At 43.3% G+C, this 16,769-nt stretch overlaps 1 protein-coding gene across 9 annotated transcripts in view; it reads left to right on the forward strand.

Annotated features, from left to right (window-relative positions):
- The window catches only part of PDE1C (phosphodiesterase 1C), a 564,336-nt gene that overhangs the window by 215,228 nt on the left and 332,339 nt on the right, over positions 1–16,769 (forward strand). For 2 of the 9 annotated variants that reach the window (XM_033192701.1, XM_033192704.1), the window contains exon 1: positions 8,458–9,176. The exons of 4 other annotated variants lie outside the window; for them this stretch is intronic. In XM_033192701.1, the coding sequence (XP_033048592.1) occupies positions 9,076–9,176 (101 nt within the window). In that variant the 5' untranslated portion in view covers positions 8,458–9,075. 3 more of the 9 variants (XM_033192703.1, XM_033192702.1, XM_033192707.1) reach the window with 3 other exon arrangements.

The following is a 16,769-nucleotide window of genomic DNA, read 5'->3' on the forward strand; positions in this document are numbered from 1 at the left end:
TGAAACCCCGTCTTTACTAAAAAATACAATTTTGAGGATAGTTTGTTACACAGCAATATAGCTGAAATGCCACTCTATTTGTAAATAAATCCTATCCCTTCTGTTCTCTGCACTGCACCCTGTTTTTCTTTTCAGCATCCTTTACCTTTACAATGATGTATCTGTTGTTTTATAAACTGTTTAGTATCTGGTTTCCCAATTAGATTGAAGATCCATGGTGCAAAACTGGAGTATTCTAATTGACCATTGCATACCTAGTATCACAGAGTGTGCAGCACATAGTAGGCACTCAGCCAATGTTTGTTGAATGAATGAATGAAAGGTTCCAGCATTTATTTGTTTGTGAGATCATTTCCCTCCAGATACAGAGATAAGAATTTGTAAATCTTCACCTTTGGTGGCCTTTCAAAAACAACCTTCGAAAATCCTGTTTTTAAATCCTTCTTTGCAAATCAACTTCCACTTTGCATCTCCTACACACCTGCTCAACAGATTTTAATGTTTCCCTATTGGCGAGAGTATAAAGCCTTAGCATTTTTTTTTTTTTTTTTTTTTTTGAGAGAGAGAGTCTTGCTCTGTTGCCCAGGCTGGAGTGCAATTCTGTGATCATGGTTCATTGCAGCCTTGACCCCTGGGCTCAAGCAATCCTCCCACCTTAGCCTCCCTAGTAACCAGGGCCACAGGTGTGCACCACCACACCTGGCTAATTTTTAAAAATTTTTTATAGAGACAGGGTCTTCCCATGTTGCCCAGGCTGGTCCCCAACTCCTAGCCCCATGAGATCCTCCTGCCTCGGCCTCTCAAGGTTCCAGGATTATAGGTGTGAGCTACCATGCCAGGCCAAGCCTAAGCTTTAATGCGGTAGTCCAGGCCCCTTCAGTCTGCAGATACAGCCGTTGCCCAGTGTCCCTTTCTTGACCCTCTTACACCCATCACATCAGGTTCTTTGTTATTATCTAGGCTGCTGTGGACCTTTCCACTTTCCTGGAGCCTTTCTTCTCTACTTCTACCAGTTCTCCAAGAGACCCCCTTTCTTCAAGAAGCGTTTACCAACAGCCTATGCTTTTTAGTGGGCATTTCTTCTTAACTGAGCAAACCATTGGACCAGTCCTCAGTTGGAAGTGGGGGCCATTCTTGATCCCACAGAAGAAAGTTTAGAGACAGTGGAGGACTGGGCTGGGAGTTCGGGGACTTTGCTTCTGGTCCAAGCTCTGCCGCTAACTTGTGTGGTGACTTCATGTGGTTGAGCTGCTTGTTCCTTATCTGAAGAATTAGGAGCTTGGATAAAGATCCCTTTCAGTTCTGAGGTTTTTCCATATTCAAATTTGCTTTACAGCGATAGGAAGAACAACCCGCAGATTTACGTACACTTGGGTCAGAATTTGGCTGAGTTGTAGCATCAGCAGTTTTACATGAACAAAAATTTCAATTTCATTAGTACAGCCAAGGTAATTCTGCTGGGGTGGCAGTGTGTTCTGAGAGGCAGAATGGCCACGGAGCCAGAAGTCAGGAGGCCTGCACTGTCTTGCTGCCCTGCCACTAGCTGGAGGAGAGCAGACCAGCCTGAGGGAAGTCGGCAGACTTCTCGGACCTTCGCCACCTCATTTCTAAACTGGAGGTAATAATAATAATAAAGTGCGCCTGTAATCCCAGCACTTTGGGAGGCTGAGGTGGGTGGATCATGAGGTCAGGAGTTAAAGACCAGCCCAGCCAAGATGGTGAAACCCCGTCTCTACTAAAAATACAAAAATTAGCCGGGTGTGGTGGTGGGCACCTGTAATCCCAGCCCTCAGGAGGCTGCGGCAGAGAACTGCTTGAACCCGGGACGGAGAGGTTGCAGTGAGCTGAGATGCCATCACTGCATTCCAGGCTGGGCAACAAGAGCGAAACTCCGTCTTAAAATAATAATAATAATAATAAAATAAATAAATAAATAAAGTGTTTCATTCACTTCAGGTTTGTTCTGAGGGGTTAATGTATGTAACATAGCAATGATTTGATAGGTCATTATCAAAATGTAACTGAAAGAAAATTATTGGTATATCTATTTATCAAGATAATACAGGCTTTTTCTATTTACCTTGAGTGCTCTGCCCACCCCTAGATCCCTTTATAGTGTTCCAGTTTCCATCCTTTTGTGTACTGCCGGATGGATGAGATGGAGGAGGAATTATTTTATGAGAACCTCCAATGTACAAGGCACTGGCCGTATGTGGTTTTTTGTTTGTTTGTTTGTTTGAGATAGACTCTTGCTCTGTCGCCCAGGCTGGAGTGCAGTGGTGCGATCTTGGCTCACTGCAACCTCTGCCTTCCAGGTTCAAGTGATTCTCCTGCCTCAGCCTCCCAATTAGCTAGCGCCAGAGGCATGTGCCACCACGCCTGGCTATTTTTTTGTATTTTTAGTAGAGATCAGGTTACACCACCATGTTAGCCAGGCTTGCCTCGAACTCCTGACCTCAGGCAATCCATCTCCCTTGGCCTCCAAAAGTGTTGGGATTATAGGCATGAGCCACTGTGCCCGGCCCTGGGTTTTTATTTATTTATTTATTTTCTCCTTACAGCATTCCTGTAAGGGATAATGGTATTATTAGTTGGGATTCTTTTAGTTGTCAGTAACATAAATCTGACTCAAACTAGTTTAAGTTAAAAAAAAATAGGTGGGGTATATTTATTTGGTTCATATAACCTAAAAGTCAATGGGCATTCTGGCTTCAGGCATAGCAGGATCAAAGGGCTCAGCGGATCCTCTCACATTGTTTTTACTTTGTCTCTCTAGTTCTTATCTCAGCCTTTTCTGTGTTGACGTCATTTTTTTTCTTTTTTTTTTTTTCGAGATGAAGTCTCACTCTGTTGCCCAGGCTGGAGTGCAGTGGTGTGATCTCTGCTTACTGCAACCTCCGCCTCCCAGGTTCAAATGATTTTTGTGCCTCAGCCTTCTGAGCAGCTGGGATTACAGGCGTGTGCCACCATGCCCAGCTAATATTTGTATTTTTTTCATAGAGATGGGGTTTTGCCATCTTGGCCAGGCTGGTCTCGAACTCCTGACCTCAGGTGATCTGGCCGCCTCAGCCTCTCAGAGTGCTAGGATTACAGGCATGAGCCACTGCGCCCAGCCCTGATGTCATTTTTCTGGTATATTCTCTCTACATGGTGAAAAGATAACCCCATGGCTAAGATAACTTCAAGCCATATGGCTTGTTTTCTTGAAGAAAAGAGAAATAGACCATCTCTCTCCTAGTGGCCACATCAAATCTCCCGTAAGGACCGGATCTGTTTCAGTCACATGTCACCCCCTAGACCAATCACTCTATCCATGGGTATGGTGTCCATGGTTCTGGTTGGGCAATCTAGGTTATGTTTATTATAGTCAAATCTGGCCTGGGGGCACAGACGCAGGTTTTCCTGCAGCTTTTTTGGGTCCGTGAAAAGCTTGGTTAGCCCAGGCCAGACTAACCATGCCTCTGTTGATGGAACATTAGGGTATGTGAGCATTGGAAAGGGATCCAGAGGTCCCTGAGCCCAACCCAACCACGGCCAAACAAGAGAAGGATCTTGTCCTAGGTGGTGTGGTGAGGCAGTACCACTCCAAGTCCTTTCCTTTGCTTGTGCCATCTCTATCGGGAGGATTCCGTGAGCTTCTTCTGCGGGAGCAACTGAAGGATCCTGGCAGAGAGAGGCATAGAAACTGTGGGTCACATGCAGGCTACATCAGGCTGCCCCTGAGCTGCCCTGTCTCTTCTATCTTTTTGTCTTCTCACCTCTCTGGGCCACTACTTGGTCACGTAGTTGAGATTATGGCTCTTCAGAGTCCCATTTCAGATGAGGGCTAGAGTGAGGGTACCTCTGGGCTTAGCCAGTCCTTTGCCTTTTCTTTCACCTCTTTTTTCTAGGGAAGGTGGTTCCTGAGACAGAGTCTGCCCCAAATTATAAAATCAAACAGAAAAGACGTCAGAGGGAGAAGCAGGGTGACTGTCGCCAAAGAGGCCCCTTTCCCCACAAAGGAAGCCAGTGAGAGAGAACAGCCTCTGTTGACAGAACATTATGGGGGCTGCCTCACATCTGGTGTGGGCGGGGAGGAGGGGCTGCTGTGCCTGGCGGTGCTACTTCTGATGTCCTAAATGTGTCTCCAGAATTTCCCCCTCAACAGACTCTCTTCATGATGCCACTGCCAAGTTGTGAAAAATGGATCAAGGGCACAGGCTGGCTTCATGGAGGTCAAAGCAAGTAGTCATCATCTTGTAGCTGGAAGGAAAAACAGCTTTGCTTTTTCTGATTTTGCCTATTTTCCTTTTTCTACTCTTCCTTGTTTGTAAGTGGAGGAGCTTGTTTGTAGTTGGTCACTGGATTTCTCTTCTGCAGCCCTAGTTATCATTTGCACCATAGTTGTTGCATGCTCCTATGGCAGGTTCCTGGAGAGCTGACTTTTGTGCACAATGCCCTTGGCATATTCAGGGCAGCAGGTACCCTCCACATGTGGCCATGCCTCTCACCATTTAGATGCACCCATGGCTCCCTGACCTCTATAGGAGAGAGCCCAAGCTTCTTCCATGACAACGAGAATCTGGCTTATCTTTCCAGCATTTTTTCTTTCTGTTCCTAGTCACATTCACAGACACACCACACAAAACTGTTCGTGGATTGCAGGACACCCTACCCCTTATCATGTTTCTGTGGCTCTTTTCATGCAGTGGCTTCTTTCTGGAATCACCTGCCTCCACCCACCTTTCATGCAAACAATTTCTACTCCACCTACTTTCAAGATCCAGTTCAAATGTCACCTTCGCTATGAAGCCTTCCTAATTTCCCCACAGCATGAATGACCCCCTCATCCATGCTCCTGCTCCTTTCCCTACCTTCTCTATTATATACCTCTTTACTAGAGTTTTTGTGTGTCTGCATGGGGGTGGTAAAGTAAAGGCAAAAGAACACGAGCTTTGCCTTTTGGTCTGGGTTTGGAACTTGCTGTGCCATATATTAGCTGTATGTCTTTGCAGAAGTTATCTGACCATTGGGAGCCCTTTCTGTCTTTACTTGTCAATGAGCATAATTAAACTGTGCTGAAGTATTTTGTTGGGGATGAAATGGACCAACCTGTGATGTGCCTGCCATGGTGCCTGGCACAAGATAGTTCTCAAAAACTGGTAGGGGTGGTAGATGCAGTTATTGTGATTATTATTAAATCATGAAATCTTAGCAATGAAAGAGACCAGAGGGGACATTCTCATGCCTTCAAAGCCTGATTCATATTCCTTTGTCAGATTAACATCTAGCTTCCCCTTGAACTCTGGGACAGGTAGTTCACCTTCTTCCCTAATCTTTTATGATACTTAATTCTGACAGTGCAGAGGTTGGCTAGTCCATAGACTTACTCTGTGTGTATTTGGAGGAGTACTTTAAATTGTTGGTTATATGTGTGTATGCATGCATATATGCATGTATATGTGCCTGTGCATATATATATGTATGTATGTATGCATGTCTATATGCATTTAGTGATGTTAGACCATGTAATGTTTCCTAAACAGTCTTACTGAAAAATATGGGTTAGGAAGAAACAAAGGAAATTAACCTGTAAAGCAAAGTTGTGAGTGGCTTTGTGTTTTCTCAGACCTTTTGTTTCCAGGTCTGTTTGCATGTGTTTCTTTTTGCTTGCCTCTGAGCAGAATGCCAGTAGAAATTGTGGCTTGTGGTGTTGCTGCAACTATCAAAGATACTTTGGCTGTGATAGATGAAGAGAGAACACAATCTGAGTGACATAGTAACATGGTGCATCTAAAAATTGTAATATTTTGTTGGCAGAGAGAAGACAAAGTTGTTTTCTAGTGTGGTTTAGGAGCAAGGAATCCTTAGTTGTTTTGTGGTACTTTGGCCTCAGTTTTCTCATCTGCAGAGTGGGAGCACTGGGCACTAAGGGCTGGGGTAAAGAGGAGGCAGAGATTGACTCTGTACCTGAGAACTAACTACTTCCCTTCCCCATTCAACTGGAGCCACTCTATCTTTATTTTTTAAAGCTGAGTTATGCATTTGAGTTCCTTATATTATTTAAAATAAAATACTCTGTTGCTTCAAAAATGTGAAAACCTCCAAACTGTGTTGTCTTTTGGACTCCTTTCTGCTCTAAAGATTATTATGGCTGTAAATAAAGCAAAGTTATATTTTTCTTGACTTTCTAATATACATTAATTTTGTAAGAAATTTTCTAAAATGAAACAAAATCTAGCTTTAAAAACTTTTTAAAAGATTTTTTTTTGGTCTTTTCTCTCTGATTTGCTTAATTACAGCAAAAGTCGATTTTTTTTTCTTTTTCTTCCAAAATTTGCTTTACTCTGACAATCAAAATTCCACTAAGAGTAGGAAAAAAGTCATAGCTGTGGTATGGAGCAGAAAGGTAAGTATCATCCTTAATATTCCTTTGTATATTTTCATCCTAGGCCAGTACTTAGAGAAACTATGACATAGTTAAAATGTGAATTTCAGCATCATTCCTCTCTCTTTTCAGCAATTTCTTTTCCCAAGGCCCTTCAGATGACCTCAATGAATCATAATGGTGAAAAGAACACAAAAATATTTTTGCCTACATGTATCACTTTATAGATGTGGAAAATGGGACTCTGTGAGAGGGATGAATTTGTGTAGGATAAGGTAACCAGCCATAACTCAAACTGGTCTTTTCTAGCTCAGTTCTCTCTAGTTGGTCTAGGAAGCCTCCTGGCGCTTCAGTTTTCTTACTGTAAAATGGGGATGATCATAATAGTATCTACCTCATAGGGTAGTCTTGAGTATTACATGAGAGTAGAACACTTAGAACAATGCTTGGGCTATGGAAAGTTTCCGATACTTCTTTGCTGTTATTATCATTATTATACTTCCACATTCTGCCAGCAGGCTGCCCAAGGTGCACACACTAATGGAAATACCCATTTGGGGACCATGCTGCTGTCTTCCATTCTCAAAACAAGTCACTATAAAAATTTCCTCTTGTGGCATTCTATTCCCCAGGGCACTGTTTCTCTGCTGGGTGACACTGGAAGGGTAATTGATTTTATTCAGATAGATGAACTCCATGTTAAAATATTGCTTAATGTTACCATTGCCTAGTAATAATACCTTAACTCAGTGAAAATGTATGTGCCTCCATAAACCTTAAAGGGCTGACTTTAATGGGGCGACTTCAGATTTACCTGGTAGGTGAGTGGGTAAGTCGTTTTTCATCAAACAAGTCTTTTGTCTTACCTTGAGGTACTGCCTTCTCTGCTAGAATGCATGGGGCCAGCCAAGCATCCTCATCACTCTCACCTCTAATTTCTGGAAAACGAATACCAATTACGAAGTGGGTGAGCATTTATGATTTAGAGACCTTTTTTTTTTTTCCTTTGTTAAGGTCAGGCGAATGGAACTTGAGCAGTGAAGAAAAACTAGTCCTCACTTCTGATCATTGAATGGATAGAAAATTAATTCTGAGAGTGTGATGGAAAGAAGTATTACCTGTCATTGAGGAAAAATACTGTATAGGGCATGCCCCACCCTGAATCTCAGGAACCCTGAGAACCAGGTTTGAAATAGCACCTGATGGTGGCCTCACCTAGAAGGAAGTTTGACGGACCCTTCTGTGATGTCGCTTGCAATCATCTTGGGCATGGATTCCCCAGTCTTTGGTTCCTCTCTTCCTCTGTCCTCCCTCCCTGACTCCCAACTTCATACCTGGTCCCGTTCTTCCAGAGCATTCTACTTTACTAACATTGTGCATGACCTAGGGGAACCCTGACAGTGAGTTGCAGCTTTGTGGAGCTGAAACTTTGTCACCATCCACAGCCGCCCAGCCAGCCCCCAGGAGGGACCCTCTTGAGTAGCTTGTGGCATTGAACTGAAGAAACTTACCTCCTCACTGTTGGTATATTTTCTCCTTTTCTTCTGCACGAGATGGGGTTGCGGGGAGAGAGAGAGAGAGAGGGAGGGAGGGAGGGAGAGAGACAGAGAGCGCGCGAGAGCAAGCCCCTTTAGCAAGAAAACATCAAGACTTTCTGAGTGTGGTGTGTGGTTCCCTTCGTTCCCATCAGTCGCTTTAATATTTCAAAATGGACCCGGTTCTGTGGCGGGTCCGAGAGTGAGGCTGTGGGGATCTCCAGGCAGAACCTCCACGGAGCCTCGCGGCTGCTGCGTGCCCCGGGAGGATACGGATTTCCCTTCCCTCCTACTTGTGCGCGGAGCCCAGCTCTTGTTGAGGTGCGGGTTCCGGGAGCCCACGCAGCTCCGCAGGTCGGTGGTGGCCGCGGCTGCCCTGCGGGGGCGGGTGTGCCCGGCCGGGGTCGGAGCCGCGCGTGTGCCCGGCAGACGGCGGTGCCCGCGTGCCCCTCCCTCCACGCCCGCGGTGACAGCCCAGACGCCAGCCCGGGCGCTGACAGATGACTTTTCTCACTTGTCAGTTTTCTCGCTTGTCAGCAGAGCTGCTGGTAAGTGAGAGAAAACAGAGGGGCGCGAAGGCAGCGCGGTCAGGGAGTGAGCGGGGCGCCGGGCGCTGGGCGGAGCCGGGTGCGCGGCCTCCGGGTCAGGCCCCGCAGCCAGCGCAGGCTCCCGCTTGGCTCAGTCACAGCTTTTCTCTCCCTTTCTTCACTTTCTTCCTCTTCCTCTTCCTCCTTCTCCTCCTCACTTTCTCTCCTCCCCACCCAGTCCTCTTTTTCTCCTCCAAACCCTTTAAGCCGCGCACGCTGATCGCTTCTGTGGCTTTGTTTGGGGGTAGGGGGAGAATACGAATAGACCTGAGGTGCTTTCTCTTAGAGCAGAAGCCCTATCCCTATCCCAATCCCCATCCGTATCTCTATGCCTATCCCTGGGCATTAGCCCGGGACCATGGCTGGTTCCCGCAGCTGCCACCGGGGCGCACCTGGGGCCGTGGTTTCCCGCGATTGGAGTCCGCTCTAAGTCCGAGTCTGGGGGCGCAGAACGGGGAGCGCGCCCATAAAGTGCCGGGCAAACGCTCGCCGCGCCCGGCTGGGCATCGCGGGCTGGGCGAGGAGACGGGAAGGGGACAGCCCAAACTCTCTCAGCTTCACCGCCAGTGGTCACCTACCTGCAGCTATGGAGTCCCCAACCAAGGAGATTGAAGAATTTGAGAGCAACTCTCTGAAATACCTGCAACCGGAACAGATCGAGAAAATCTGGCTTCGGCTCCGCGGGCTGTAAGTCCACCTATTTACTTCTCCTGCCCCATTTCCCGCTCCCATCCTTATTTTACTACACAGCCGCAGTCACGACTGTTCACCCCGTTCCTGCATGGCCCTTTAAATACAACCCTAGAAGTTCCACAACTGCTGCTCTGTTAATTACAGTCACTGCTACTTTTCTTCCAACACAGAGAGTTGTCTTTCTGTCTTAGAATGGCTTACTGTTCCAAGTCATGCTTTTTGGGGGTTAAGGAGAGATGTCCTTTGGTGAGTCAGTTATGGTGGCCGAATACTCAGTGAGGTGTTTCTGATCCTTTTTGCCCAGGGAGAAAAGTTTGGGACCCAGACAGGGACTTTTAATTGAAAGAAGAGTTTTTCTCTGCAAACTGCTTGCAAACACTAGGGCAGGTGGTCCAAAAACTTACCAACAGTTAAAATTCAACATGCATTCTGGCTGCTACATTTCTCTTTTCCCTCTCCTTAGCCCAGTCGAACTTCTGATATTTCCTAGGGTTCTTTTTGGTGGAGAAATGCTTACTAGAAAGAAAGGTTCTTGTGGAGAAAGTGGGGGACAGAAACGATATTGGAGTTTTCTTGCAATATTCCAACAGTGAAATAGAGTGGCCAGAATTCTAGTTGCCCTGACGGATGGAGATCTCTGAATTTCACTCACCTCATTGGGTTCTGTCTGTTTTTGGGTATTGAGGAGAGGTGACCTGAAAATACGTAGTATTTCCTGAAAAAATATTTCATCATCAATGAATTGCTGGTCACTCCAGTCAGAAGCTGGAGGGATAGCTGTACATTCACAGTTTGCTCCTCAGTCACTAGGCAAGTCCCAAAGACACCTTCCATGATTACCAGATACTACTTTCATCAGACATTTGGCATCAGATATCTAGTGTGGTTTAAAAATATGGTTTTTCTCCAAGCATATTCTCTAGACATTCTGTTTCTAACAAGGGCACTGATGGGAAAACCAGCTTCCTGCCAGTTTGTTTGTTTTGCTGCTGTTATTGTGTTTGAAAGCACACACACAAACAAAAGACAAATAAAAAATGTGTTGATCTAAGTTAGCTTGATATTCAAAGTTTTTAAGGAGAAGCATTAAGGTAGTATGTGTTTCTTTAAGAGGTCCTTATTGACAGGTGCAATTTATAAAAGCCATTCCATATATAGTCCAAGTGAGCTTCATTGCCATTGATTTCAATGGGAAACCATGCCAAATAATTTGATTTTTGACTTGTCTAGCCACCGCTAGTGGAGGCTGTAAACTTATTTGGAAACCTTGTCTCTAGCTGGCAGGCTTTCCTGACAGTTTAGATGCCTGCAACGCAGCAGCTCTCGGAGTGGTGTTTATAGTAATCTCATGTTATATGCAGTGAACATTACGTCCGATTGTATTGCGCTGCACACAGAAAGTTTGTTGTGTCCACAAAGTCTGGGCCCGAAGTGTATAATGCGAAAGTGTTGTCGAGCTGGTTTCCTTGCCATGCTTACTAGAGGGATTCATATCCACACACCCAGGAACAACTTCTCTTGGGCTGCTTTTCAGTTTAAATAGACTCCATGGAGACATTTGGGCTAGAGACAAGTGTTTGGTCAAATCAGCAATGCTGAGGCGGGAACTTGTGTGGAAAAGCATTAGCACTTACAACACTCTGTCTTGTAGCTTTCTCAGTTTCATATCTGCTAGGCTTCTCTCCCCAGGGTGTTGCAGTGCACTGTAGCCACATTTTCATTTTCTAGTCTCTTGTATCTACTCAGAACCTAGTGCTTTTGAACATGGAAAGTGTGGGGTGATTCTTCCCCAAATGTGTGTTTTTGGATCCCTCTACCTATCCTTCCCAGCCCAACAGCAATCTCGTAAGATCTTTAGCTTCATTTTCTAGTTTGAAAAGAATATGCTATTATTTGTTATTATTATACATATTTTTACCAGTATGTGATGCTTACCACTTCCTCCTCCTCCTCCTCCTCCTCCTCCTCCTCCTCTTCTTCTTCTTCTTCTTCTTCTAAATGTTAACAGCAGTGCTAGAATAAATAGCTAAAGACTCTGGAAACCAAAGCACACACTCTTTGATACAACTTCGAATAACGTTTTTGCAGTCCACAAGTTGGAATAACACTTGTGCAGTCCACAAAATAGAAACCCTTAGGAGAAGGAAGGGTGTGTGCATATTTGTCCACACAACAGATTGTCAGTAAGAGAAAGGAAGCTGCTCTTTCAACATTTTAGAAAGGCTCAAACCATAATTGGATTTTCATATCAATTTATTACCATGACACCTTTATAGAAAGGGCTCTGTAGGTGACCACAGATGGTGAGGAATTCAGTTCAACTTGTCTGAGAGACATCTCAGTTCAGGATGTGCTCATCATCTCATGCCTGGATTATTCAATGGTATCTCATCTCCTTCTTGTTTGTATTTCCAGTATTTAATTTATTGCTGAATTTTTCATCTCCTCCATTAGAATGTAAGTTCCATGAGGACAGATACTCGCTGCAATACCTAGAACAGCATTTAGCACATAGTAGATGCTCAAGCAATAGGTGATGAAGCATAAAAACCCAAATGTGAGCTTTTAAATATTGAAAATGAAGATAAATATATATTTAGGCCAGCTTATGGCCATGAGACCTGTCAACGCAATGTGCCATGAGCTAGCTGGGATGCAGGTTTTATTAACATCATTGCCCAGGTTGGGGCATAGAAATCTAAACTGAGGTGGGAACTAGGCCAGATGTGTGGCAGAGTTGTGGCCCAGGGCTGAATCCCACTGTTGTGATCGTGCGGGCTTTCTCTTTCCCCTCTTTATAGCCCTTCTTTCACACTGGTGAAGGGTGGTCTTTACCAGAGCAAGAGGATTTCTCTGGTTATCACCTGCAAAGAATCAACAGCCAAGGATACTGCAGGGAAGTGTCCCCTATACATTCCAACCCCTACCCATACCCTGCCATGCTTTATTTTTCTCTGGCACTTCCCACCATCCCAATGCTGTACAGTTTATTTATTTTTAGGTTTATTGTCTGTCTCCCCCAGCTAGAATATAAGCCCCATGAAGACAGGGTTTTTGGTTCGCTTTGGTCACTTGCTTTTGGTTTGCTTTTTATCCCCAGTGCCTACACTTCCACCCAGTATACAGTAATACATATTTGAAACATATAGCTGTTTTACATATTTCTCTAAGAAAGAATTAGGAAGAACTCTTAACAGCATTGTAGCATCATCAACATACTAACAGTGCATCAAATATTGGAAATGCGAGTTTTGAACACTATCTTAGCTGGGATTATAGACATCTGCAAGCCCAGGTGTCTGTTATGATGATGGCACCCATGCCCCTTGAGCGAGGTGCTGCACACTAATGCTCAGAGGCTGGCTGTGATTCCAGGGAGGGTGCTGGTCCTCAGCCTTGCTCTGCGGCCCTGACGATCTTATGCACATGCTCCCGTTTCTCTAAGTGAGAAGAGAACAAATACTGCACACCTGAGCTTTCTTAATTGAAACTGTCAGAGGGATGCTGTCCTCTTACTCTTTGGAGAGGTGCCTCATTTTTCCTTTCCCATAAACCTCAGTTCCTCCCAATGAGCTGTTGTCATACTTCTTTTCTCTGGAGGACTGGGTAGAGTTTTTGAGTCCCTCTCAATTGCTTTTTTTGTTACAGAATCTTCCAGTCAGGGAAATAGGGCTGTGGGTGTTCTATAGACCCCTGATGAAGCCTCGTAGGGCTCCTTGGGTTTAAGCAGTTGGGTCATGACTGTACCTTGGGTCCCGACCAAAAGTTTTTCTATTGCCAGCCTGCTAGATGATGACAGAAAGGTGTTTCTATGCTGCATTTTTGAAAAACTGAGAGCAAGAGAGCAGGTTTTACTTATTCCTTGGCATTTATTGTCACAATTATAATTATCTAATCTCATATATTTATTTTGTCCAACTATGAGGTAGTCTGTATAATAAATTTTATGCTTATATAACACTCCATGAAGATGATGATGCTTTTTTGCATTACCTAAAGTAATATTATTAATATAAAGGCAAGAGAATGGCTATTAAGTTAATAGACTGCACAACTATTGTTTTTGTCTATGCAGCAAGCTTCCCATCCACCTTACTATGCTAACAGACTCTAGTCCTCACCCCAGCATAGTACAACTGGCCAATCACAGAATTTACCTTCCAGGCAGTAAAAGTTAGTCTCGAGTAGGGTATGGATCCCAAACAGAAGCATTAGAGTCTCTCATTGACGTTTCTATATTGACTGTGGGAAAGGGAGGCTTTCTTTTCTTCTGGACTTTCATGGGGCTGCCATTGGATCCATTTCCCACCTCATAGAGAAGACCTTTTTATGATAGGAGGCAGTGAGGCCAGTGCTCAAAAGGAAGCAGAAAAGATGGAGTGGAAATCCCTGGGTCAGTTCCTGGAGGTCCCAGTTCCTGTAGATGTGTCTCCAGTTCTGTTAGCTATCCCAGCCACATGAGCTAGTTAGACTCCGTTTTTGCTTAGGATGTTTTGAATTCAGTTTCTCTGAAACAGTCTTAACTAATACCCTATTGATGTACAGAGAAGTTAAGTGACTCTTCCAACCTACACAGCAAAGATGAGAAAAGCCATAGGCAAAAAAGCCTGGGCCTTTGGTTTTAAATTTCTTATTTAAGCCCTCTCTGTGTTTTCTTTCTATTTAACTGAATTTTAAAATGATATAATTAGTGTTCTGGCAACATGGGATTACTCAATTAACGTTTACTGAGTGTCCATTAGGTGCCAGTCAGTTTGCTAAGCCCTGGGTTTGCAAAAGTAGGTAAGATACTTACCTGACTTTCAGCAATTTGAAGGCTAGTGGCAGAGACTGACATGAGTACCTGGAGGTGATGAATACAGTTCCAGGGGGATGCGGGGGAAACTACCTCTACCTGGGAGGGCCAGAGAAGGTGTTACAGACTACAGTGAATTGTGTATTCATTCTAGCAGACTCATCAGAGTCATAAGGAATAAACTTGCTTAGACTCTTTTCATTAATGTCAGCCTTTTGCAAAAATGCAAAGAAACCTTTTACAAAGATGAGAGAAAAACAAGGAGTCTTCCAGGCAGCCCATAATAAACTAGTTGAGATTTCTGAGCTGTTCTTATGGACTACTGGCAAAGCTGCTTGCACTTAATTGAGACATGGCTTGAGTTCTAATGAATCTTCTCTATGTTCATCACTCACTGAGAATTCCCCAAGGAGAGAATATGGTTGGGTCTATTTGCTGTCATGCAACATGGAGCTATTGGAGAGAAATCTCCCCCGTCCCCTCAGAAGTAGTTGGCCCCTGAATTGGTCCGGGTAACAGGATTACCTTCTCCTGCTAATCAATGCCTAAGAGCCTTACTTTCCCTAAAGGTTAATGTGTGGTATCCTCTTGCAGCTCATCTAGTGCAATATTGAGAGACAGATAGAAGTTTAGTCATGAGAGGTGATGCTGGAAAGGAAGGCAGGGGCCGGGTAGTAATACATGACATTTAAAAATTTTACTTTTTGTTTTACTCAAAATTATATATGCTCATAGTTTGAGGAGGTGAGTAATTGAACACATTTTACTATACAACAAAAAAGTGCTGTGTTCTAGGTGTTCTTTCGTATCTTCTAGAGAAATATATATATATTTTTATGATACATAATATTTTTAGAAGTTTGTGTTTTATCCTTTCAGTTATAAGAAATTGTTAAAAGATGTTAAGCTGGAGAGTAACAAAATTAGATTTGAATTTTAGGATTGTAATTCTGGGAAAAGGGTGGAGGACAGATTGGAGATGAGACTTGAGGCCTGGAGACCAGTTGGGGAAGATGCCTGATTTGGGGTAGTGCTGCTGAAGATGAAAGAACAGGGGGCATGTTTGAAATGAGAATTGACAGAACATAGATTTAGAGCAGAGAAAGAAGAGTAGTTGTCTTGCAAGTTCTTTCAGCTTAGATGTCTCAGTGAATTTGGTGTTATTTGCCTCGTTAGGGACTATGGAGATTACAGCAGGCTTCGATAAAGCAGAATGATGAACTTGGGTGTAGATATGTTAAACTGGTAGCTTCTGGAATGTTCAAATAGCTATTGGTGATGGCAATATGGAGCCATGGAAAGACCTTTGGCCTGGAGCGGTGGGTCTGAGAATCTTGGTTCTTAGTTAAATTCTTGCAAGGAGATGACCCAGGGAAGAGGGCATTGCCTGAATCTTACCAGAAAAGCAATTCCAGAAGAATACTTTAAAAAATCATTGTTTGTTTCCTCCAGATTACATATTTAGTGTATTAATTGGTCCTTTTACTCTCCCATTCAATTGGAATTGACAGATCGTTCAGCATATTTTTATTGGGTTTCCATTATGTACTAGGTGCTAGGAGCTTCAGAAGGGATCTGAAAATATCAGAAGAAAATCCTTACCATCAGGAAACTTAGAATATATTGAGGGAAACAAGATAGTTCTCATACATGTGAAAAGGTTAAAAATCAACAACAAAAGAGAGGGCAATAGTTAATTGTTGACTAAGTGACAGGGATGCTACATGCTAGGATTCAGAGAAAGGAGACATTTGTGTTTGAAGGACTGTTTTTGAGTCTTTCTTTTCTTAATAAAGATCAAGTTAAATCTCTCTGAAATGCATTCTTAATGTATACTAAAAGTGAAAAAATGTGAATATCAAAAGGGGTAAGTAGATTCTCACATTTACAGTGAAATTTTCTTTACTTGACTACTCATACAGTTTACTAGTACATCATCACTTGATTATTCTAATTTGGTTATGCTAGTGTATTAGTTAATTACAACTCAATATTTAGCAGCGGAGTGCTTAATATTTTGACTGAGCTTTACAGCATACCTCTGTCAGTTGGGAAGCAGCCCTCAGCAGATAGTTTTGCACATTACCATCTCTAGTTTTCAATCTTTAATTTTCTTTGGCTCATGGAAGACTACTTTCCTTGGTTTCCATTTCCCCACATGGAAGGAAAGTGTTTATAGGACCTATCTCCTGACTTTTTGAGAAACAACTAAAGAAATGATTGTTATTAGGTTAATGCAAAAGTAATTGCAGTTTTTGCTATTAGTTTTAATGGCAAAAACTGCAATTACTTTTGCACCAACTTAACAAATATAAGCCACATTAAAATAGACTGTGACAGCTTTGAGAATGACCATCATAGATTTCTCACTAGCAATAAAAATGAATTCAACAAATGCAACACTTTATTTCTGGAGGAAATGTACTGAATTCATGTAAAGTGTTGGTATTCTTCAGGCTTTTATTGTACTCTTTATACAGAGTCCTCTTGACAGCTGTTATTAAACAAAATAAATGAGTCTTAATGACCATAAGAGAAAGCTAGATGTTCCTAGCTTGTGAGATTATGAAAAAACTTAGAGAATAATTCCATCCAGAAGATATAAAAATTGATAATTTTAGGTAATGAGTTTTATTTATATAGTTGAAGGATACACATCCATATGCAGAAAATTCAGTCATTCATTCACTTACCAAATATTTCTCAGGCACTTACTGTGTTCCTGGTGCTGTGCTAAGCACCAGGGAATTAGTGGGAAACAAGATAAAGGCTCCCTCCCTCGGGGGATATTC

The sequence above is a fragment of the Trachypithecus francoisi genome, unplaced genomic scaffold (assembly GCF_009764315.1).
Source record: "Trachypithecus francoisi isolate TF-2019V2 unplaced genomic scaffold, Tfra_2.0 Lachesis_group4, whole genome shotgun sequence".
Lineage (NCBI taxonomy): Eukaryota > Metazoa > Chordata > Mammalia > Primates > Cercopithecidae > Trachypithecus > Trachypithecus francoisi.